The 24,417-nt window shown below is 43.9% G+C and overlaps 2 protein-coding genes across 2 annotated transcripts; one reads left to right on the forward strand and one right to left on the reverse strand.

Annotated features, from left to right (window-relative positions):
• The first annotated feature begins 202 nt into the window (after nt 1–202).
• Nucleotides 203–9,561, forward strand: trpc4apa (transient receptor potential cation channel, subfamily C, member 4 associated protein a). Its single transcript, XM_068315915.1, has 18 exons — nt 203–368; nt 1,899–2,027; nt 2,127–2,243; nt 2,326–2,383; nt 2,463–2,518; nt 2,718–2,846; nt 3,811–4,012; nt 4,110–4,295; nt 4,385–4,527; nt 4,608–4,739; nt 4,843–4,901; nt 4,983–5,168; nt 5,289–5,379; nt 5,500–5,640; nt 5,756–5,867; nt 5,948–6,060; nt 6,184–6,390; nt 7,291–9,561. Exons 1-18 carry the CDS (start codon nt 240–242, stop codon nt 7,426–7,428), a joined length of 2,328 nt encoding a protein of 775 aa, XP_068172016.1. The 5' UTR covers nt 203–239; the 3' UTR covers nt 7,429–9,561.
• Nucleotides 9,562–9,945: 384 nt separating this feature from the next.
• Nucleotides 9,946–23,076, reverse strand: myh7ba (myosin, heavy chain 7B, cardiac muscle, beta a). Its single transcript, XM_068315914.1, has 43 exons — nt 22,999–23,076; nt 22,513–22,672; nt 21,954–22,057; nt 21,709–21,852; nt 21,456–21,612; nt 21,342–21,369; nt 20,960–21,056; nt 20,369–20,389; nt 20,168–20,260; nt 19,990–20,053; nt 19,806–19,904; nt 19,617–19,720; nt 19,396–19,534; nt 19,196–19,314; nt 18,787–18,936; nt 18,464–18,634; nt 18,204–18,383; nt 17,977–18,109; nt 17,806–17,882; nt 17,395–17,482; nt 17,193–17,310; nt 16,984–17,107; nt 16,549–16,685; nt 15,067–15,322; nt 14,744–14,986; nt 14,411–14,587; nt 14,175–14,320; nt 14,005–14,095; nt 13,532–13,921; nt 13,325–13,451; nt 13,112–13,230; nt 12,820–13,016; nt 12,550–12,733; nt 12,246–12,411; nt 12,019–12,143; nt 11,800–11,915; nt 11,523–11,715; nt 11,230–11,433; nt 10,919–11,044; nt 10,644–10,814; nt 10,436–10,540; nt 10,239–10,334; nt 9,946–10,116 (listed from the first exon to the last, which is right to left on the reverse strand). Exons 2-43 carry the CDS (start codon nt 22,607–22,609, stop codon nt 9,961–9,963), a joined length of 5,832 nt encoding a protein of 1,943 aa, XP_068172015.1. The 5' UTR covers nt 22,610–22,672; nt 22,999–23,076; the 3' UTR covers nt 9,946–9,960.
• Nucleotides 23,077–24,417: the final 1,341 nt, after the last annotated feature.

Raw genomic sequence — 24,417 nt, forward strand, 5'->3', positions numbered from 1 at the left:
CACGTCCATGTAGAGCAGTTTTTAAGTAGTAGTAGGTACGAAAGAAAATTATAAGACTGGAGTGTAACTACGTGATGACGTCAGTGCATCTGAAGAACGTTTTAAATAAACGCGATGTTTTATTATTTGGGTGATAAACTAAAGTTTGTGGCTCTGCCAGCAGATGCCGCTTAATTACCTCCAATAAGTGTCAGTGTTCCACTTCCGTCCTGAACAGTTCAGTCCAGGAAGCAGAAATAATGGCGACGCTTGTGGGGTCCGGGAACCCTGGTGTTGGAGAAGAAAAACGAAGAAAATGTCACGGCAATATTGTCACAAAATTCACGGCTAGTAAAATCACGGGCCAGGGTTTCAGCCGTGGGACGCAGGTAGGAAGAATAAGAATAATTCTGCGTGTTTCGACATTTTATTTCTGCTTCTGTTCGGCTGAGACCACGGAGTTGCGCTTGGAATCCACCCCGAGAAGGAAGACTCTGCCCCGGACACTTGACTTGGGGGGGGATGCTGTCGCTCCTCTCAGTTCCGCCCTTATAAGGAGTTACCACACGACAATTCAAACTTTAACCATTCAAAATAAGACATTTTATTTTATTTATTTTTTAAAAAGGAATCTTTAGGAAAAATAGAGTAATGAAACAACCTCGGCTGCTGGTGTCTTTTGTTGTTAGCCTCAAGTTAGCTTAGCATTACAGGCCAGGCTAGCTGGAACGCAAAACAGCTTTTGGAGTCGACGTCTAACGCTTGTTATAACTTAAATAAAATATTTGACTTCTGTTATCAGTAGAGGGATTGTCATTTTATCTGAAAGTATTTAAATTATACCGTCATTGGAGGTAACCTTTGGTAACATTAGCAACCGGATAGCGTCAGCCAGCTAACGTAGCTAAGTCAAGTGAGCAGCTCAGGTGATTACGTAACCAGACACTGACCACAGAAAATAAATAATACACTTAATCCCGTGTAGTTTACTTAAATATTCATACCACAACTGTTTGAGCTGTTAAAATAGTAATAATTAAATTTCGGAAGTTATTGTGACGTCAGGGTTCGTATAATGTTTGGTTAGTTATGATGTCAGTTTTGTTGACGTCATTTATTTACTGGGATCTTTTGTATTCGAGCGTCACACCTGCCGCGGCTTATTCAAGCCTCTGTATGTTAAAATCTAAAGAGCTCATCTAAATCTCAATCCACATTTAAATAGCTGCATATTTATTTAATATTTTCCTTATAATCCGGATCGTGCAGGTGAATTGGTCACAGGTGTGTTTGTGACAGGGTATGCACCTGCCTATCTTCACCCACTGGGAAGTCCGGTCAAACAGATCAAAGCGCTTTACAATAAACGAACCTCATGGAAAAAAGTGCTTCACCTAAAAAAAGACGTATATTTATTGAATTCAATTAGATATAACCCCTGTATGGTATGTCATCATCTAAAGAATTTTGAATACATCCTGTTTCTTTTACGAGAATTGGAATTTTTGTTGCATATTTCTTTAGTTACATCACTGTCAGAGCCTTTTGCTTTACCTTTTCACTTATTTTTGGTAACTGTTGCACAATTGTCTGTTTTTAATTTAATCTGGGTTTTATTTCAACTGTCATCTTATTGAATAGAAGAGTCACGCACTCCGTTTGTCAGTTCATATTTTCTGTAAAGGAAAATGATCGAAGACTTGGGTTTTAAAATGCAGTTTGTGTTGACTGTCTGCTCTTAATCGACGATTTTATAGAGGGTTATCTCTATTTTGTTAAACAAACATCTTATTTGCCTGAAATCCGTTCTTAATAAGAAAACACACAGCTTTTTACACATGTTTCATCACTGCCAATGTAAATATGTTTGTATTTTCACTATGTGTCATGTGATATTTTTGTCTACCTCTCTGTTATAGCTCCCGGGAGGATTGCTCCAAGAGAGAGATAAGAGAGCCAAGTGGCATGGCATCCCGACACTGCTGCAGAAGCTGTATGAGAGCAGCCATCCCAACAGTGACCTCTCCCATGCACATAGTTTTCTTAAGGTAACCGTGTAGCATGAGCTCATCCAATGTTGTGTGCATTACAACACAACATTTCTCAATGTTGTGTTGCAAGTTTCAAGTGCATTGGCTTTTTGTCAGGTGTTATCATCACAGCTTTCCATGGAGGCCATGTCTTTTGTCACAGAGGACAGGAAGACTGCTCAGGAATCCACCTTCCCCAACACCTACACCTTCGATCTCTTCGGTGGAGTCGATGTAAGTTTGATACTATTTTTACCTGATGCTGTCTGATTCTAGAGAACTTCCACCCATATTTGCTTCTTTCTTTTCCCTGTAGCTGCTGGTGGAAATCTTGATGAGACCCACTTTAACTATGCAGAAGAAAAAAAGCAAAAGTAAGACTGACTGACATTGTGTAAATATGACTGTCATGATCTGACGATGACACTAATGTTTGTGTTTGTACTGCAACAGTGAATGATGACTTGGTCAAGGACTGCCTTAGCGTTCTCTACAACTGCTGCATATGTGTGAGTATCCGATTGCATTTTGTTGGGACCAGAAAAATATCAAAGGTGCACCATAACTTGCTGTCTCCGACCACATGTATTTAACCATGTACAACACTGACTTTGTTTGTGTCGTTTTACTGTCTAAAACCAAGATGATTTTTACAGAAAGAATTCCGAATGTATGACTTGAAGTACAAATCTTTCTTTTGTTAAACAGACAGAAGAAGTCACAAAGAGCCTGGCAGCGAGGGATGATTTTGTTCTGTTTCTTTTCACCCTGATGACAAACAAGAAGACCTTCCTCCAGACAGCGACCCTTATTGAAGATATTCTGGGAGTCAAAAAGGTCAGAGGTGTTCCTGTTTTAAATCCCCAGGTGTCGTTTAGATTTGAACGACTCGGATTCCAAGTCGTGTTCGGCTTTTCTTTTATTCTGTTCCTCAACAATTCTTGATTCCATTTCTTTGAGGGGGCCAGTGAAAACTAGCCACTTGTTTTATTTTTTAAATTTAAAAAAAATCCTGGGTTTACAATAATAACAATCTGTGTGAAGATGGTATTGTTCATTTGAAAGACATCACAGCCATGGGCTTAGCTTTAGGAAACTGGCTTATAGTGTCTGAATTTGAAATTGATTCTTGATACCTAATCCTGTTTGTAGGACCTTTGACCCTGTTGTTGGGCAGTGACACTGACAAAGTCGTTATTTCTCTAATATATTTATTTAAGAAATAGCATTTCCAGGTTTCATGAATAACGTATATTGTTATTTACTTACTCAGGGGTGCAGATACCTCTAATGCCAGAGATTCCTTCTGCCACCTGTCAACCTCATGACCCAGTTACATACCAAACATGATTGAGAATGCTTTTTGCTGGGTGTTTTACATTTTTCGTTCTGGTATTGTTAATTTAAAAATAACACAACCAGGAACTCAACTTCTTCGTACCAAAGCTCCTCCATGTGCTAGCTGCCTGCTGCTTGAGGAGTCTTCATAGCATTCCTCCATTATATTTTATAAATTCCCCGAAGCGATTCTCTTTGCAAAAACCATTTATTCCATAGCTGTCCTCGCTAAACCCTGAAGTCCTTATCTTCACGGTCTAATTTGATAAATTAATTGAGGTTATTCAGCCAAGGTATTTGTGTGATATTGCACATTCTAAATCATATCCATCATGAAATTACAGAATATCAGTGGGAATTCTTTGGGCACAATGTTGCCTGATAACTTGTTAACTTTGTTCAGTCAGACACATGATCAGTCTGCTTTCTTTTTGTTCCAACTTTCTGCGTTTGGATTTTTCAGGAGATGATCCAGTTGGAGGGCATCCCCAACCTGTCAGGACTGGTCCAGAGTTTTGACCAGCAGCAGCTGGCCAACTTCTGCCGCATCCTGTCCGTCACAATCTCTGAGCCTGACGTGGGAAATGATGACAAGCACACGCTGTTGGCCAAAAACGCCCAGCAGAAACGCAACGCCAGCCCCTCACGAGCGGAAGTCAACCAGGGTAGGTTTTCTTTAGCGCAAAATGTCCAAACTGAATGTTTTTAGTGTCGTCGTGAAAGAACATGGTAACGAATGACAAATGGTTGCGTTCCCAACAGTTACCCTGCTGAACATTCCTGGCTTCATTGAGCGGTTGTGTAAGCTGGCAACCAGGAAGGTGTCTGAGGCAACAGGAGCTAACTTTCTGCAGGAACTGGAGGACTGGTACACATGGCTGGACAACGCTCTGGTGCTGGATGCCCTCATGCAGATGGCCACCGAGGAGGCCGAGCAAAGCAGCACAGGTAACACCACACCTGCTGTTTTATGCTCACTCCATCTTTAAGCCTCTGAACTTTGATTTCAGGATGGGTTTTTTATTCCTCACCTTCAGAGTCAGCAGATGAGAGCTCTCTGGCCTCCAGCCCTCTGAGACATCGGCTGCCTCAGTCTATGAAGATCGTCCATGAGATCATGTACAAAGTGGAAGTTCTCTATGTACTATGTGTCCTCCTCATGGGCCGACAGAGGAATCAGGTAAGCATACATCTCCTCCCTTCTGTTTGGTGTCTCTGCAGAGCTAATCTGTATCACTGGCTCCTTGTTACCTTGCAAAGGTCCACAAGATGCTGGCGGAGTTCCGCCTCATTCCAGGACTCAACAATCTGTTTGACAAGCTGATCTGGAGGAAATACACGGCTTCCAATCACGTGGTGCATGGCCAGAATGAGAACTGCGACTGTAGTCCAGTATGAAGCTTTGACTCATTCATCTTTTTGGAGAATGAACAAAGTAACATATTTGAAGTTTTAACATAACCATTAACTGTCTTTATTTATGTTCATTGAGCAGGAAATTTCCTTTAAAATCCAGTTCCTGCGGCTACTTCAGAGCTTCAGTGATCACCATGAGTAAGTAACCACAAATCCATTGTGACTTCTCCTTCTTAAGTCGTGTTTCTTCTTACAAAGTGTTTGTCTCCTTGCGTTCAGGAATAAATACCTCCTGCTGAACAGCCAGGAACTGAATGAACTGAGTGCCATATCCATGAAAGCCAACATCCCCGAGGTGGAAGCGCTGGTCAACACGGACAGGAGCCTGGTGTGTGATGGGAAGAAGGGGCTCCTCACACGGATCCTGACTGTCATGAAGAGGGAACCTCCAGACTCCTCCTTCAGGTCAGCATCGCTTGGGGCGAAACAGGAGATCAAGATGTTGGAAGTTTTGACTTCCATCCTTTTTGACAGCGTCAAGCACCTCTGTGTTGGAGACTCTTAATCTTAACCTTGTTTCTGTAGATTCTGGCAGGCGAGGGCAGTGGAAAGTTTTCTCAGAGGAGCCACATCCTATGCAGACCAAATGTTCCTCTTAAAGAGAGGACTGCTAGAGGTAAAACCACAGCTTGTTGTTTCATCACACATACAGAGATGGTCCACATTAAACCAATCTGGTCTTCATTGTAACCTCTGGTATGTTTTCTCTTCTTTTTGTTTCTTCTTCTCTTGGCAGCACATCTTATTCTGCATCATAGACAGTGGGTGTACATCTAGAGATGTCCTGCAAAGCTACTTTGATCTGCTAGGAGAGCTTATGAAATTTAATATTGATGCCTTCAAAAGATTCAATAAATATGTCAATACTCCAGAGAAGGTACGACTCTAGTCATTATAAAAGATATAAACTGTAAACTCTTTGCTTGCTGTAAATGTCATCTATTTTACAACGCAGAGTGTGTCCATGTTGTGTTTTGATTTGTCACCTGTAGTTTCAGACCTTCCTGATGCAGATCAACAGTTCTCTGGTGGACTCCAACATGCTGGTGCGCTGCATCGTCCTCTCATTGGACCGCTTTGAGAGCCAGACCGAAGACGTTAAAGGTAAACCAGGACAGGAGGAGGAAATGTCATTCAAGAAGACTCAAAGCAGTTGGTTTAACCTGTTGTGTGCTGTTTCCCAGTGGTGGAGGTACTTTCTGAGTGCTGCCTGCTTTCCTACATGGCCAGAGTTGAGAACAGGCTTTCCTTCCTTTTCCGTCTGGTCAACATCATCAACGTACAGACGCTCACACAGGTCTGTCACACTACCTTCAATCACGAATAGATAGAAAACTGACAAGATTATACTTGCATGCATTTTTTTATACACATTTTGTGACACAGAATAATCCCTTTCTGTACCTCCTTCTTCCCGTAGGAGAACGTGAGCTGTTTAAACACCAGTTTGGTGATCTTGATGCTCGCCAGAAGAAAGGCTAAACTGCCCTTCTACCTCAATGCCCTGCGAGAGAAGGAGTATGCAGAGAAATACCCGGGCTACCTGCTTAATAACTTTCACAACTTACTGCGCTTCTGGCAGCGCCACTACCTCAACAAGGACAAGGACAGCACCTGTCTGGAAAACGTGAGTAACTCTTGCTCTCATCAAAACAGTGGAAGCCTCATGAATGACGTTCTTTGACCAAATGTCTGTAAGGGAAGCCTTTTGCAGGTAGGAAGTTGGCAGCGTGATGCGAGGCTCCCTTTTATAGACTGTGTTTTGTGCCTGTTAACCTCAGTGTTCTGTATAAAGGGTTGTTGTTCCACCTCGGAACCAACAGGTGGAACGACTATTCTCCATATCATCACACTTCTGTAGGAAAAGCATGAATTCATGCATATGGCCAGAACTATTTTGGGTCCTGGTCTTTCCTGGATGTTGCGGGAGAAGTATTGTGCTCTTACGCCACATGAGGATTATCGTGATGCTCTAATGATGCATACCTGGGTTTCCTGTTGATCGTATTGGATCACTCGATTCCTAAAGAGGCAGATACTTTGGCTCAGTGTGGCCAAAACATTCCAGTTCATGTGTTGTTTTTTGCTGCCACCGAATGTGTAGGCAGCAGTTTGCTAACTTTACATTGTGATGTCATTGTTGTGTGTTTACATGTTCTGCTGCGCTCACTTACCCACAAATAAAAAGATACTACTTTCAAGGTTGTTGACCCCCTCCTTTTTTCCACATCTCAGTTCTGTGAAAAAAATTTTTTTTTAACTTGAGTATATTTAAGTTAGAATTATACTCATTGTAACTTCAATATACAGTACTTAAATACCTAAACTCTAAGGCATTTGAGTATAAAATAAAATAATCTTTAAGGATTATTTTTAGCATGAACTTGTTGGGTTTGTCCGAAGCGATCTCTTACACAGAACGTCTAACTTGACACCAAATTGAAAGTGTAACTATGACAACATACTATGTTTAGGTTGCTAACTGAGAAGCTTGATCGTTGTAAATCCTCCTGGTTTCTCTCCTCAGAGCTCCTGTATCCCCTTCAGCTACTGGAAGGAGACTGTGTCAGTGCTGCTGGGTTCAGACAGGACTTCTCTGTGTGCCATAGCGAGCTACATTGACGAGCCCTTCATGGATCTGGACAGAGACCTACTGGAGGATTGACCTTCAGTGTGTGCACTCAGTGTGCTGGGACTGGGGCGTGACCAAGGGTCACAAGGAGCATGGACACCTAACGGTGACGAGTCCAGTGAGCTGAGCCATCCAGGTGCTTTGTGACTACGTCCTGGACGTAAAGACTCACCTCTGTACCTTCACATGGAGACCGCGCTCACACATGTAAGAGGATATATTTAGTGCGGCCGTCAACTTACTGTCCTCTTCGTCAAAGGCAGAGGGGGAAATGTGTATGCCCACCCCAGATCGTCTACAACGCTAAAATGAGACAATTTAGGGACCTTTTGAAATTATACTTGCATTGATTGTTTGCTTTAAATAAAATTCAGATAGAGCCTTTTATATAACCTATACAAAATTCTATGGAAGAATATGTATGATTCAACAAATTATAAGAGTTAAGAAATTTTTGTGTTCTCATGTAGCCACAGTCATCCCAGATGTTCAGGCCAGCAGTTCAGCACAGAGGGCTTTTCAACTAACAGCGTTTCTGTTCAGCCTCTCTGTGATTCTGTTTTCATAGGTGGCGATTGATTGATCGATAGATCGATTGGTGCTTTCTGGCCCTACCCGGTTCATTTTAGCTGGGTCAGCTAAAAATAGTTCACAAATCACTTAAAAACCATCCGTCGCAGCTTCAGAAGCTTCAGTTGGGGACTCGGTCTTTATCAGGTTACTTTTGTTCATTTACGTTTGTCTTTGAAAACAGTGGCTTTTAGCTGTGGGTAAAACTGTAGAATAAAATATTGCACAGTTGAACGTTTTGTTTTTATTGTTTATTATATTTTAACACATTTGTGGATTAAAAGACGTCTTCATTTCGTAACAGAATTTGTATCCATTTGTGAGAGATGCTTTGGGAATAGAATAAACTAAAACCAGGTGCAAATGTCACACCGCTTTCATTGTTCCACACAGCGAGATTTGATTTTAAGTGACCTACCAAGTGCCGTCAGCCTCGGACTGAAGGGTTACTGCTTTCTGGGAGTTCTTATAAATCCTTGATGACAAAATGAGAATGACAATCTCTGCGACGGCTCTTTTTTTGCATGGCCCCGGTCGGTTTTCTAGTGTGGATAAAGATGAAGCTGTGGGTTTGACGACAGGTCCGTAATCTGAACATGCAGCAGGTTTACAGCAGGTTTAATCCTGAACGGATTACCAGTGTCTCAAGTTAAACAACCACTTTGGGCAAAAAAAAAAAAAGTACAAATAGATGAGCTACCTCATATTTTATCCTGACGCTGTCGCATTAAGCCACTACCAATGAGTACAGCGTCCCTCCCAGCATGTCATGAGTCCTAATACATGTGTATGTGAATGTAAAAGGGCATTTTTACCCATGATACCATGAGTTATCAGTGCTATGTCGCCTTTTGGATGCAAACATATATCCATAAACACTTTGAAAGCCTTTTATTTTCTTGCTAATTAACCAGAAATGTTTTCTTTCTTCTTAGCCTCCATCCAGCATGTCTTAGATCCGTCGGTGGGTGTGCACATACATTTGAATTAGTTCGTCCTGTGTGCGCTAATGCAACTAGACTTTACAAGTGCTTCTCTTGCAAATTCGGAGTCGGCTGGAAGCGATGCGGTTTCACGGTGACGTGATTTGAGACGAGACTACATCAACGGTATCGTCACTTTCATCGTAGTACGTGTGTTATGACTAATCCAAAACCATCGTATCGTCATCCTCAGTGGAACTGAGTGAGGTTGTTGGTGTGAAAACGTGAATGTTGTGAGCGCTATACATGAGGAAGATCTTTCTGTGTGACGCACAAGAGAACTGGTTTTCAACAGTTATGCTGCACGTGTTGTGATGCTCCTAGTAGGCCTTAGATTTCATTGGTTAGGACACACTGCATAGTGTTGAATACCTTCCTTGTAGTTTCTGACATTCTAGACCCGCTGGAGATTGTTTGGCATGTTTTTTTGAATAATGCATAAAAATCTCACAAGGTTGTGTTTAAAAAAATTCAGTCTTATCATCAATCACAATTATATTTCAGTTTTTCATTCTACTCTGACTCCACCTGTAGCCGACATTCACCCTCATGTCCCTTCTTTCATTTTCCCCCTTATTTAACAGCTGTTTGTCAAAATAAAATCTTCTTTAGACCTTCTTTGTGGGATTTCTATCTTTATCACATGTCCACACTTTAAAAAAAAAACACTCATATTTAAAGGTTTAAATGTCTTTATTTGGATGCATCCTAACAGTCAAGTACAGCTGTTGCAGCTGGCTGGCTGTGATATCTTTGGCTGCAGCGTTCGGGCCTTAACGCATCACTCAGCGAGCTGAAATACACAAGACAGAGATGTTTATTAGCAACCGCATACACAGTGTCATAGAGTTACTCATGACCACACTGAAGATCACATGAGAGGGCTATGTGAGGTCATCTGCCGAGGATTACATCTAGTCTCTTCTATGATTAGTTCATGTTATGAAGCCTTCTGGCTATTTTTAATAAATACTTGCAAAGGTCATATAAATCAGGATCATACTGTAATGCATTATGTATTGGGTTCATTAACCTTGCCGCCTTGGTCGCGGGTGCGAACCCGGAGCTTGTTGACTTGCGACTCGGCCATGTCGGCCCTCTCCTCCGCGTCATTCAGCTCATGCTGGAGCTTCCTGAACCTGGACAGGTTGGAGTTAGCCTGCTCCTCCTGCACGGCAAGCCAGGGACAGAGTTCAGTGACAATGAGCCAAAGAGGGGCTGAGGCGCCCCAGGTACGGTCAGTGATGGAGATAAAATAATTTATGGCTGATGGGACTGCAGCCGACTCACCGCTTCTTCAGTTTGTCTCTTGTATGACTTCACCTTCGTCTGCAGCTTGTCAATGAGATCCTGTAACCGAATCAGGTTCTTCTTGTCTTCCTCACCCTGAGCAAACGGAAAAAAGAAGGAAGAGGAGTCTTGCCTTTAATTTGTGTAATGCTAAACCACTCCAGAATCCTCTATGTGCCTGAACACAGGTGATTTACCTGATAGGAGAGCTCTTTGATTCTCCTCTCATACTTCCGTATTCCCTTCTGATACTCCTGACTCTTCTTTTGCTCAGAATCAAGTTCGTTCTCCAGTTCTTTGACCTAACAGTAAAATATAACCATTCTGCTAACACAGCGCTACAAACGAACGTCACGACCAATTACAGAATCATCACGTGGGACAGACTAGAATTCATTTCCTCACCCTGGCCTCCAGCTTCTGGAGCTGCTTCTTGCCACCTTTGAGGGCAATCTGCTCGGCCTCGTCCAGACGCATCTGCAGATCCTTGATGGTCTGCTCCATGTTCTTCTTCATCCTCTCCAGATGGGCACTGGTGTCCTGCTCTTTCTTCAGCTCCTCTGCCATCATGGCTGCCTGCAGAGTCAGCAGATAAACGTTAAATACGCTTAAAGTAGTTATTTTGTTATGCAAGTACTGTATAGTATTGTATGTTTTATATTCAGTTTCTAGGATATTACATCAGTGATGGCCTTTTTGGCCTTCTCCTCTGCGTTGCGACACTCCTGCACAGCATCTTCCACCTCACCGGACAGCATGGACAGATCACTCTCCAGCTTCTTCTTCTGGTTTATCAGGCTAGTGTTCTAAAAAACAAGAGTTCAAGAATCCTCTTGGGATTAAAAACACAACTTTTGAGAAGTGTGACAATCACTGTTGTCAAGGAAGTTATAGTTTTGCATAAATTTTAGCTAGCAACCTCAGTGACCTGCTAGCGAGCATGAAAGTCAAAGTAGCGTGACTTTACGGTGGTTTTATCGGTGCCTTTTACCTGCGAGTGCAGCAGGTTGACCCTCTCGGTGGCCTCCAGCAGCTCGTGCTCAGCCAGCTTGCGTGCGCGGTCGTTCTGCTCCAGCAGGGCCCTGAGCTCCTCCACCTCGGCACTCAACAGGTTGTTGCGGCGGTCTGTCACCGCCATCTGCTCCTTCAGCTCCTCGTTCTGGTGACAAGTCTCATCCAGCTCCAACTGGATGTCCTGGGGTCACAGGTCATGAACGAGAGCATGATCAGGAGTGTGTTCCATTTATTGGTTGTGTCGTATCAGTTCCTGGGCTGATACCATACCTTGATCTGGACCTGTAGGTTTCTGAGGAGTCTCTGTGACTCTGAAGCCTGCCTGTTGGCGTGGTTCAGCTGCACCTCGATCTCATTCAGGTCACCCTCCATCTTTTTCCTCAGGCGCACTGCCTCATTGCGAGACTTTGCCTCTGCGTCCAAAGTGGCCTGCATGGACTCCAAGGTTCTCTGGTGGTTACGGCTAGAAGACATCATGGATGGAAAAATGAAGTCAATAAAACGGAATGATAATCGGCTATGATTCCAGATCTCCTGGCAGGCTCACCGAAGGTTATCGATTTCCTCATCCTTCTCTGCCAGCTTCCTGTCCACGTCAGCTTTCATTTGATTCAGCTCCAGTTGGATTCGGAGAGTTTTGCTTTCCTCGTGCTCCAGAGTGCCCTGAGACAGACAGACAGACAGACAGACATGTAACGCTTGAAGATTGTTCTGCAGGTCAACTATCAGACCACAGGGGGGAAATGAGAAACCTGAAACTGCTTACTTCAGCTTCCTCCAAAGCAGCTTGAATCTCACTTTTCTCCATTTCCAGACACTTCTTAGCCGTCTCTAGCTCATGGATGGTTTTTGATCCCTGACTGATTTGATCTGACAGGTCGGCTATTTCCTCTGTAAGAGCGGCAGAAAAATAATGTATATTTTTGTGTTCCGTCAGCAAAAACTCATTAACGGTTCAAGGTCATCGTGACGTGAGCTAGAAACAACGCATACCTTGGAGGTTCTTGTTCTCCCTCTTGATGGTTTCTAGATGATCCAGAGTCTCCTCATAGGAGTTCTTCAGTTTGAAGAGTTCGGTGCTCAGGGCTCGAGACTCTTTTTGAGAGCTCTCCAGCTCTGTCTGACACTCCTCATACTTCTGCTTCCACTCTGCCAGCACCTGAGACCCAACACAATGTTTTAGTAGAATCCACCCCACCAAGCCATCAGGTAACCAAACAGGTGCAGACATGAGTTATTATTGCTCTAATAATTTGGATGATTTGTCCAGAAGACAAAAATGCAAAGTTGACAATACCTTGTCAAAGTTGCGTTGCTTTTTGTCCAGGGCAGCAGCTGCAGCATTGGAGCGCTCCAGATCAATGACCAGATCCTCGATCTCCGTCTGGAGTCGATGTTTAGTCTTCTCCAGGGAGGAACACTTGGCATTGGAAGCCTCCACGGTCTCTTCAGCCTCCTGCAGACGTGTCACCAGCTTCTTTCTAACGAGAAATAACACGTTTGACAATGATGCATTCAAACAATCCTTGAGTTTCATCTCGTGCTACGAACAATACACCACACTCACTTAGCCTCCTCCAGCTCCTCGGTCCTCTGGATGGCATCAGTTTCATACTTTGTCCTCCACTGAGCCACCTCAGCGTTGGCTTTAGACAGACCTCTCTGAAGTTCAGCCTTGGCCTCCTGCTCCTCCTCATACTGCTCTCTCAGGAGATCACAGTCGTGTCGAGATGATTGCAGTGCGTGGGCCAGGGCATTCTTAGCCTAAAGAGACCAATCAAGATGTTGCGGCGCAAGTAGTTGAAGTGGACAGTCTTTGCAAGTTTCGTAAATGACCGATGTAGCGATGAAGAGCTGACCTTATTCTCTTCTTCCAGCTGTTTTTTGAGCTCCTCAACATTTTGGACAAAAGAGTTCTTTGACCGTTGGAGCTGGGACACCAAGGATTCCCGCTCTTCAAGTTTTCTGCACATTTCACCTACAAGGGGAGGAGATGCAGTAATGGATTTTTTCACACATCTGTGAATTTTAAAATAAGGAATGGAATAAATGAAATAAAGAGAGTTTCTCACCACTTTCAGTCTGAGCACGAGCCTTTTGGGTGTTGGTGTCACTGAGCTGCCGCTGGAGCTCGTCGACTTTAGCCTTAGCTTCACTCAGCTGGTCTTCATACAGCCGACAGGTCTTCTCCAGTGTAGCCTGTGGAGAGATTGTATTTTTAAGATTGACCAGCTACTACCAGATAAACATCAGTGTGGTCCTTGTTTTTCTTGATCTACCTTGCCCTTGGAGAGTTGCTCCACAGTAGAAGCCAGATCATCAACTTCCATCTTGGCCTCGCTCCTCTCCTTCTCCAGCTTCTGCTTGACTCTCTGCAGGCTGTCGATCTGCTCGCTCAGCTCCGCCACGCTGTCGGCGTGTTTTTTCCGTAAGGCTGCCGTTGTGGACTCGTGGTGCAGCATGGATTCCTCCAGGTCCCGCCTCAGCTTCAGGAAGTCCGCTTCTCTCTTCTTGTTTATCTCGATCTGGACCGAGGTGGCCCCACCGGCCTCTTCCAGACGTTCACTCAGCTCCTCCAGCTCGCGGGCCACATCGCCACGTTGCTTCTCCACTTTGGCCCTGCAAGCCCGATCAGCGTCCAGCTCTTCCTCCAGCTCCTCCGTACGAGCCTGGAGGAACGTAACTGTCAGCTTTATTGTTGAAGCGATGCTTCATAATCATTCAACCAGGCTTAGAGGTTATGAAGTCCCACCTGGAGCTCTTTTATCCTCTTCTGAAGCTGGTTGACCAGGGCTTGCTCATCTTCAACCCTGGTGCTTATTGCGTTCATTTCAAAGTCTTTCCTGGGAAAGTATTTTAAAAATTAGTCAAAATAATCCATCTCTAACAGCAAGATAATTTTTTTTGGTGAGAAAAACTAACTTTTTCAGCTTCTCTTCAAGTTGCTGCTTGTCATTCTCCAAGTCCATCACAGATTCCAAGGAGAGCTTGAGATCTCCCTCCAGCTTACGTCGGACCCGTTCCAGATCCATACGGAGCTTCTTCTCTTGTTCCAGGGAGCCCTCCAGCTGATTCACAACAGAAGGGTTAAAAAAATGTCAGGTCTAAATAATACAACAGAATAATTTTTCTGCGCCGTTCTTTGGCAATAAACTCACATCATCTACTTGTTGCTCCAGTTTAGTCTTGGCTTTGGTCAGAGAGTTGACTTTGTCCTCCTCTGCCTGCAGGTCATCCAGGGTCTGCTGGTGAGCCTCCTGAAGAGCCTTCTTCTCTTTGGTCAGCTTCAGGATGGTTTCATCCAGAACCGCCATTTCCTCTATCAGGTTCTTCACCTGCGGGACAGTAGATAAGAATCTATTTCTCACAAGTGAAATTTAAAAAAAAAAACCCAAACGTTTACTTCCACTAACAGCTTTGGGTTGCCCTCGTGTGGCCTCCTAGTGCCCCCTGGAGGCAACTTACTTCATTACGTCTCCAAGTTTCCTCACCTTGTTCTCCATGGCGTGTTTCTCCTTTTCCACTTTAGCCAGAGTGATCTCCAGGTCGTCGATGTCCTTTTTCAGCTCGGAGCACTCGTCCTCCAGCTTGCGCTTCTTGGCGAGCAAATTAGCACTCATCTCCTCCTCGTCCTCCAGCCTCTCCATCAGTTCTTTCACTTTGGCCTCCAGCTGGATTTTAGTCTTGATGAGCAGGTCACAGCGGTCCTCCGCATCGGCTAGATTGTCCTGCTCCTATGTGAACCAGGAAACCCATCATCAGCATTAATACTACACTACCGAAGTTGAGCTCCAGAGTAGAGACCGCCACTTACTGCCTGCAGCTGCAGAGAGAGGTCATTCTTCTCTTGGATCAGGCTGACCTGCCTCTCCTCCAGCTCTTTGCGTTTGACGTCAGATTTCTCCAGAGCCTCCTTCAGTTTAGCCATCTCCTCCTTCAGAGAAGCCAGCTCTTTCTCGGTAGCGGCGCTCTTCAGCAGAGGCTTGATTTTAAAGAATAACTTCATCCAGGGCCAGTTTTTCACAGCGTTGAAAGCCCGGATGTTCCACTGGATGATCATCAGAGCCTCCCTAAAAACAGGAAATGAAGAGTGGGGGTAGGACAGGTTGAATTAAGTTCTGGAACACCTGAACACCACAGTTTGACATGTTTGTGTTCACAGTTATTTATGCTTTAAATACGGAACACATTTGAGACATCATGTGCTGGTCTGACTGAAAGAAAAGTGGAGGTCATTTCATAGACCCGTGGGAAAGCAGATACAAAAGTTTAGTCAGCACGGATGTTTTAAAGTCGCCAAAGTGAAGTTAAGATCGCCTAAAGAGAAGAAGGTCGAATAGACTTATCCAGGAACTCCCCTTCTAATTATTTAGTTACTGTACTTCTCTTTGGCCTGCTTTGGATCGGATCCAGCTCCTAATGATGCGACATGAAATCATAAACCTCGTGCTGCTTTTGATCTTTCATAACTGTGACCGAACGCTGCTACCGGATTGATTTAGGCTCGCTAGAACGGCGCCTGGCCGGCCTAAATATGGACCCAAGAACAGATCGGTTCAAGGACTTCCTGTCACTGGTTCAAGAGTGAGTTGGAGTGAGCGTGCACCCTGCCGGGGTAGGAGGTGACTCCGTGAGGGGGTGATTGCATTTTTAACATGACTCCATGCTGGGTGTCTCTCAAAGGTGGGCATCTGTGTTTATTTAGAAACTAAAGCCCTCTGTCGAACGGCTGACTTAAATCCTCTGTCACCCAGCACATATCCCACCGCCGCACTCATTTAGAAGTACAGGCGCCACGGACAAAAGGGGCCAGGGGCCATCAGGGGGGGGAGGGGGGCCCGGGGGTATTTTTAGGGAGGGTCTGTGCAGCTGTCACTTGACACATGTTGCCACCTGGCTTTGAGGACACCGTCAACATTGTTTAATTTAGAGCGAGAGGACGGAGAGAATGGCTTCAAGAGGGGCGTTTGAGGGGTGTGAAGGAGGGACGGAGCCCTGATTAACCGTAGTGCGACACACATGCCTGCTAACCATACAAGGGCAAGCACACGCCTCACACACGCCAATAACGGCGCCCTTGCATTCTACAAGTACTGGAGCGGGGTAGGGAACGCCAAGGTGTAGCTGAGAGGCTCGTGACTGATGGTGAACCTGTTTGGAGCAGGTGGAGGAGCGTTTTGACCTACGGAGGTATCAAGTTCAGAGGCTTTTCTCTGCAGGTGGTAGTTTTTATTCATTCAGGCTCATAAAACTTGATTTAGCGGACAAAAGTGAAAATTATTTTGGTCATTTTTACCTCTTTGCACACATCCTGTTGAGTTGCAGCCGCATGATTTTCCCTCTGGCGACGGCCTGAAGCATCGTCAGGATTTTGGCCAGACGCTCGTCCCTCATCTCCTCCAGCAGACCCAGCAGACCCGCCTTGAAGAACACCTGCATGGCCCCCGGGAATGCAAAATGAAACACACGGCAAACTAGATCACGAAACATGAAATAAGTATGTTAATTTAAAAGATATTTACAAGTTATATGAATGAAACTACTTATTTCTAGACTGGAATTTATTTTAAAACCTCTTGTCAAGAAGAATACCCTCACTTCATGGGTGTTATTTTTTCATTCAGTTATTTTCTCCTCAAATTCTATTTCTATTTAATCTTTGCTACTCATTTTTTCATGGTAATAATTTGACACCTGATTAAAAAAAAACAAAAACTTTTGAAGCTCGTACCTTCGTGTGTCCAAATCTATACTGGTTGTGGTCGATATCAAGGGAGCCCAGGAGCTTCTCTGCAGCTTTCCTGCTGTCCATAAAGGTGTCTTCTGGAATAGCATGGGGGTTCAGGATGCGGTAGCTGTGTCAATAAATAAAAGACTTATTATCTTCATGATTCAAAGTTGAGGACATACTTTTGTAAATGACTTAGAAGTGCTCTGTACCGCTGTCTGAATTCAGCGTAGAGGATGCGGTTGGGAAATCCCTTCCTGCAGATCCTGATGCCCTCCAACACACCGTTGCAGCGCAGCTGGTGCAGCACCATGAATGGATCGATGATCCCTGTGCAGAATTGTTTTATAAATGTGAGCCCAGTCCCATTTGACCATCTCCCAATCACACGAGGCTACTGGTGTCGTGTGCTACCTGGAGTCTTGGTCTCGTTGGGGATGATGCAGCGGACGAAGTGAGGCTGGGTGCTGCGCAGGTTGGTCATCAGTTTATTCAGATTTTCCTGCAGGAATAAAGGAAAATTAAGTTAAATGATTCATAAAAACAATGCATTTGTTTTAAATATATCATTCCGTGCCTCAAAATAAGAACAAACCCTTCAGGAACTTTGTGCTCAGCGGATGTGACATCGTTGCTATGATTGAGAAAGGAGCCAGCACAGACTTAAAGTGATGTTCATGTGATCAATGCCCTAAACATCACTGCAAGTCTTAACTGCCTCCATCCCAGCTCTCCGCTGTCGCCCATATTCCTCACAATACACATAACATGGATGGATCACATCACCTGCATCGGTAACGGACCGCCTCCCTACAGCATCCTCACCTTATGAAGCTGAGACACGGTCTGGAAAGAAGCCGCCTTCTTCCTCTTCTCCTTGTGGCCAGGCTTGGGCTCGCCAGCTGTGAGTGAACACACAGGGTGATTGATTTGACCACATCAGATCAATCACACTGTAATGTGATTGATTTGATGTCGCAGTCCCGCCTGCTTTACCCGCGTCTGAGCTGACGTAGTTCTCATACAGGGAAGCCAGCAGCTTGTTAGCAGATTTCTGGAAACATGCCACCACTGTTTCATTCAGGGGGTCTTTATTTTTGTCCAGCCATCCAAAAATATTATATGGTACCTTTAAAAAAAAAAAAAGAGGAATGTCCAATTTATTCTTGAATTTATAAATTACAGTTGGAAGACTGTCAAAGCTTTACTGAAATCACACTTACCACTCCAGCGTAGTGCACCAGCTCGAAATGGGTCTCGTACTTTCGCTTCTTGTCCGGACGCGGCTTTTGGAAATTGGGCGACTTGCCGGAGTGATTATCATACAGCTTGGCCTTAAAGCTGCTGTCTGTGGCCTTTGGGAACATGCACTCCTCTTCAAGGATGGACATGATTCCCAAAGGCTGGAGGGAGAGAAGAAGGACTTAGAAACATTTATCATTTATGACCCATTATAGAGGGCAGGATTTTTTATTCTTTTTACCTTTTCAATCAGATCGATGCAGGCCTGAAGGTCCAGCCCAAAGTCAATGAAGGTCCATTCGATGCCTTCCCTTTTGTACTCGTCCTGTTCCAGGATGAACATGTGGTGGTTGAAAAACTGCTGCAGTTTCTCATTTGTGAAGTTGATGCAAAGCTGCTCGAAGCTGTTGAGCTGCAACAAAGAGGAATCGGAAAGGTTTAGAGGCAAAGAGATCATCTGGAGATACGGATTGAATTAGAACGGAAAACCAGACTTGAAGGTGATGATTTTAAACAAACAGAAGCTTAGTCTGTGAAATCTAATTGAAATGTGTATCAACCTACTTCAAAGATCTCAAACCCGGCGATGTCCAGGACTCCTATGAAGTACTGGCGAGGCAGGGAGGTGTACAAGGTCCGGTTGATCCGACTCACGAGCCATTTGAACATGCGGTCGTACGTGGCTTTGGCCAGAGCACCAACGGCGTAGTTAACCTACCGCACACACACACACACACACACAAAGTAAGAACATAACAGTCGTTCCCATGGGTTTCCTTTGTTGCCTAGATACCAGATTGTGTGAAGTATTGATTGAATGAGATTTAAAAAGCTGTCCCTCGTCATCCAGAAGAATTAAGACACGGAATTTGTTCTTTCATTTTGCGGTTTTGCTCAATTGTGTTTAATGTTACAGACATTTATCCTTCATATTGTTAGAACAAAGAAAACAGTGGATATTCTGTCTCCTCACCTGTTCGACATTCTGTCCCTTCACCACGTACTCGTTCCCCACCTTCACCCGTGGGTGCAGCAGGCCTTTGATGAGGTCAGCTGAACTAACTCCCATCAGGTACGAAGCCTTATCGGCACCTGGGGATCAAACAGTGGAAACGTGTCAAACTCATTTTTTATTAAATTTTATTTTTCGTAAATCAGTCGTTGCCGCCTCACTTTCAGTGCCGTCAGCCTCCGCCTGCTCCTCACGCGGCCTTTGCTTGAATTTCATGTTGCCGAAGTGCATGATGGCTCCCACTATTTTATAGCAGCCGTACTTCTCATCGGGAAGGAAACCCAGGATGTCCATGGCGTGCTGTTAAAGAATCGCGAAATGTTATCACAAATCAACTCAATGCAACTAAATGTTTCCAGCACACAGAGAAAATAGATCTTACATCAGTGGCCATCAGCTCCTGTCCGTCATCCATTGTCTCCACGGTCGTCACGCCCTGGGAGCAGAAGTGGTAGTCGTACGGGTTGGAGGACACCAGGAGCATGTCTGGAATAAAGAGCTTAGAGTTTAACGCCGCCGTCATGCAGAAGTGAGTAAAAATCATCCAAAACATCCAGAGAACTAAACAAACCTAGAAGCTCTGGCTTCTTCTGCGACATGATCTGGTAATAGATGTGGTAGCTCCTCTCACCGGGCTGCTGGAATATCACTCTGGATTTTTCCAGAAGATCTGAAGGACAAGAAAGAAGAGTGACGCGTTCATGCTAGACATAAGAGAATAATATTAAGATTAACAGATTTGACGATTAACTCACATATATCAACATCAGCTGAGGCCAATTTGCCAGTCGGTCCGAAGTGGATCCGGATGAACTTGCCCTGTAAAGAAATGTTGAAATGAATTGTCTATAAAATGTCCAACAAATTAAAGAGATCATTCAAGTGAATTTATAGTTAGTACACTATCTACACTTCAAGTTTCAAAGTACTCACAAAGCGGGATGAGTTGTCATTCCTTAGCGTTTTGGCGTTACCAAACGCCTCCATGGCAGGGTTCGCCTCGATAATCTGATCCTCCAGCGTCCCCTGTGAGAGAAAAGTTAAAAAATATACCCAGTTACTTTATCTTTTAAAATTTAGAGTTAAATTTAATATGGATTCTTATTTATTTATTTTTGCACAGTTTTAACTCACCCCTGTTTTTGTTGCAGGACCCTGATGCAAAACAATAAAACAAGAAATCTGTGAGTGTCATTTCATTTATACACGACTGAACAAAGCTTTCACCACCACAGAGGAAAACGTCATAACTGGACAATTAGATACAGGTTGTTAAAGCTGTGGTAAAAACCAATGGCTACCTTGTTTTATATGATGCAGTGTGGTGATTGCAGGGGAGAAAAAGGTAGGAAAAATAAACATACAAAAGCACATAAAAGTCAAAAGCAAAACTCAAAGCCAAGGGAAAGATAATGGAAAATCTGGAGCATAAAAAAAAAAACGACATGGAAAGGTTGAAAGAAAAAAATGTTTTAAAAAAACAACAAGAAAGCAGAGTAAAGTGGCTGGAAGAGGTTACACCACACATGAGGGTAAAGATATGAGTGCAATCAGTTCTCACAATCACCATTTTGACAGAGGAAAATGTATGGAAACGGTTTTAAGGGAGTACACGGAAGGATTCCTGGGGCCAAAAAAAAAAAAAATTAAGAAAAAGAAGATACAGCAAAAAAAAATAGAAAAAAAGCTGGGGAACAAAAATACGGGTTGCCACATCAGCCTTACTCCTTTTTTGGCAGGTGTGTCCCCAAGAGCTGCCACAATGGCAAAATACTGAATGACACGTTTCGTGTTGACAGTTTTGCCAGCACCGGATTCTCCGCTATAGGTGTGTGAAAAAATGACATACAAAGTGTACACACATTGGATAAAAACTGTTGACAAAGCTGGTAAAGGTAGTGTAAGTCAAAATCATGACACTGCATGGCACAAAATTTAAGAAAATGTAAAAAAAGTGAAGAATAGATTTTAAAAAAAGACAAAAACTATAACTATTTAAGGTTGCTGTGTGTGGGTGGTATATTTTTATATAGTTGTTCATACATTTACGAAAACATTCCATCTCTTATTTGTGTGAATTGGTGAAGTTGAAGCAGACGATACTTACGTGATGAGCATGGACTGGTTCTCACGATCTGAAGAAGAGAAGGATCCATGACGAGTGGATTGACGAACGTACCAGATCGTATGCTCTTCTGTGTTTTGCGTGTCGAACACTCACTGCGCAGCATGTCGTTGTATGCATTGTCTGCGATGGAGTAGATGTGCGGCGGCATCTCGGAGCGCCGTTTGCCTTTGTAGACGGAGACCACGGGGGCCGTGTAGACGGGCAGCCATTTGTATGGATTCACCGCGACGCAGAAGAGCCCGGAGTAGGTCTGAGGAAACACAGAAGGGTCAGTGGCACCCCAGCTTGAGTTGAACTCTTTCATTTATTCTGGACAGTCACGGGCCTATAGAAGAGGGATACTCACATAGATCATCCAGGAGGCGTAGCGTCTGCGCAGGTTGTGCAGCACAGAGGCCTCATTGAGGTGTGTCAGCATGGCCATGTCTTCAATCATGTCATACTTAGGAGGATTCATCTGCTGGATGTCGCCGTCCTTCACCGTCACAGTCTAGTTCCCAGAGACACAAGGAGGAGAATGTGGTTTGGAATGGGTTTGTTTAAGGGACGCCTTTATGAATTCATTAAAACAAATTAATTACGATGACTTACCTTCTTGTTCTTGGTTTCAACGATGACTTTGTCACCGCTGAGCTCCTTGATCTCGATTTCGATGTACGCCTCTTTTTCATCAGGGATCCATGCTCGCTTCTTACCTAAGAGAACAGTGGAGGGTCAGCATTAAGGGAGGAGGAAAACTCAAAAGACAAATACAAATATAGGCAGGAACAGTGAAAACTGAATTTCTGCAGAAATTATTTTAAATTATGTTTAGGAGGCATTTTGCAAAAAGCAAAATCACAAAAATTAGTGAGAAGTTTTAAAATTTTACCACAAAACAAAGCTGATGTTGTTAAATTTATTTCCACCATAATAAAGCACAGTAATGACATTATTACACAATTTAGTATTGCAAACATTGCCATTCGTTTCTGTAAAAAACTCCGCAACACCAACCAACTACCACGAAACTAAGGGAATCACCATCTGTTCATTCCTTTTAAATTTATACCAAAAAAGGAATTTAAAAAAATTTCACAATCAAAACTCAGTTATTTTCTATAATGCATAAATTGAATGTAAAGTTTCGTTTCCGTAGTATTCAACCTACCGTCGAATGGAACCGTCGTTGCAGCCAACAACTCCACGTCGGATTTCCGCAAAAACGGTGCGGCGTCCCCGAACTCCTTCAAGTCAATGGGCGACATGGTGGCAACTCCCCGCCGGCCCCCAAATCCTGACGCACCGGTGACACACGAGGTGAGGAGATCCTTTGGTTAAAAAAAAAACAAAAAAACCGAGTAAATAAGTGAATAAAATAATCAAAACTGTGTGTTAGGTTAAGTAGTTCTGTATGCGTTCAGGTTGTTTCTCTTCCATTAATGATGGAAACTGCAGGCCTGCGTGGATCGGTAACCTGCCCGTGCGTAAAAGGCGCAAATCCGCTATCAGCAAATGAGAGCAACATAAAGGTGGAATGTTAACTGACGCGTGTCAGCGCGGGTGATTAGTACTTGATATGGCTTATTAAAATAAAATTATTACTCTAACAGACGCTTTAAAAATCAGTCAATCCGCGCGTAAAATGACGACCTACCAAACAACGGCGCAAAGTTGTCCACTGACCTCAGGACGACCACAACGAACTAACAGCTTGGTGAGATGTGCCCTCCTTTATAGTGTGTTTGTCAAGGTCACGGTCAGTGGACATTTGTCCCTCATTAGCATATGCCACCTCCTCTAACGCCTATTGGTGCTGAGCGCTTGTCTCAATTGACACAAAAGGAAAGCTACGTTTTTGTCATTGCTCTAAACCCAAGCCGGCTATTTTTGTATCCCAGTTATTTTATGCACTGTACACACTGCAAGGGAGTGTGGAGAGAGTTGCATGAGGAGCATCTCTGTATGGAATTTTTTTTTTTTTTTCCTCGGGTAGTGCATCATTGCTTCCATCAGGACAGGAATCTGAGTCAATCAAGACTGGAAATTAAAGAGAAAATTTCTCCAAACCAAAAGATCATAAGCATAAACTCTTGAACGGCCTTGAATATACATTACATATTGCGCTGCGCTGCTCTTGAACTCATGTCCCTCTTAAGTAACAGACATGCCGGTTTTGTGTGTGTTGGTGAGTACCAGCACAGATGTTTGCTATTGTGTGTGGTCACAGAGGATGCAACCTTAGAAGAGATTATTTCAGGAGCAGTGTGGCATTAAACATGCTACTATAAATACACAACATTGTATTAATAGGGAGAAACATGGCGTGTGACTTCTGTCACACAATAAAGTGCTCCATTAGAATTAAAATTAGAAAATGCAAGCAATGATTTATTTGATCACAAACTCTAAATCTTTGATTTTATTTTATTCTGTTCTCTTTCCGATTCCGTGACGCAGCGATCGGCTACATCCAGAGTGTTACGCCGCGTTCGGCCTGAGATGGGAATATTCCACATTTTGCCGGTAACTTTCCCGTGAACGTCCTACATGGAATTTTTCCAGACGGAGCTGCTATAAATCTGTGTTACCAGTAATTCTGTAATAAGGACTGTGCCTCTCACACTCTGGCTCCACCAGATCTGACCTTCAGAGCAAGGGGAGAGGTTGGTGCCTGGTATGAGAGCAGGGTGACAGTGCAGCACGGGGGTGGGGAAGGGGACCACAGTTTCTCAGAATAGACAAAGCCAGAGTCCAGCATTCCTGATAGGGAGATTGACTGTTAGCTGCTGGCTGTGTCGAATTCTACAAAAGCCACGCAGCTCAGCCAAAGATGGCCGTCCGCTGGCGGGTGGAGACTTTTGCTACCTCAGAGTGGAGATAGGAAGTGATTCTTCTCAATAAAAAAGCAATCAGAAACGATGGATATCCCGACTTGAGTGGTGGCCATGTTATCTGTTGCCGTGGCAGATTGAGAGGTGTTGCTGTGATGGCTCAAACTTTCTTGGGCATCAGTTAGATAGAGCGGGCCGGAGCTATTCTGGGACAAGGGGCTCTTCAGAGAGGCAGAGCCTGG

The sequence above is a fragment of the Antennarius striatus genome, chromosome 5, assembly GCF_040054535.1.
Source record: "Antennarius striatus isolate MH-2024 chromosome 5, ASM4005453v1, whole genome shotgun sequence".
NCBI classification, from domain to species: domain Eukaryota; kingdom Metazoa; phylum Chordata; class Actinopteri; order Lophiiformes; family Antennariidae; genus Antennarius; species Antennarius striatus.

What these genes read in the sequence shown, in the direction of transcription:
- trpc4apa (XM_068315915.1), top strand. Translation starts at nt 240, where the DNA reads ATGGCGACGCTTGTGGGGTCCGGGAACCCTGGTGTTGGAGAAGAAAAA. An exon ending in ATGCACATAGTTTTCTTAAG is followed by an intron (nt 2,028 to 2,126) that starts GTAACCGTGTAG and finishes GCTTTTTGTCAG; the next exon opens with GTGTTATCATCACAGCTTTC. An exon ending in TAAAGAGAGGACTGCTAGAG is followed by an intron (nt 5,380 to 5,499) that starts GTAAAACCACAG and finishes TTCTCTTGGCAG; the next exon opens with CACATCTTATTCTGCATCAT.
- myh7ba (XM_068315914.1), bottom strand. Translation starts at nt 22,609, where the DNA reads ATGTCGCCCATTGACTTGAAGGAGTTCGGGGACGCCGCACCGTTTTTG. An exon ending in ACGCCTCCTGGATGATCTAT is followed by an intron (nt 21,613 to 21,708) that starts GTGAGTATCCCT and finishes GTGTTTCCTCAG; the next exon opens with ACCTACTCCGGGCTCTTCTG. An exon ending in GCATCGATCTGATTGAAAAG is followed by an intron (nt 18,384 to 18,463) that starts GTAAAAAGAATA and finishes CTCTCCCTCCAG; the next exon opens with CCTTTGGGAATCATGTCCAT.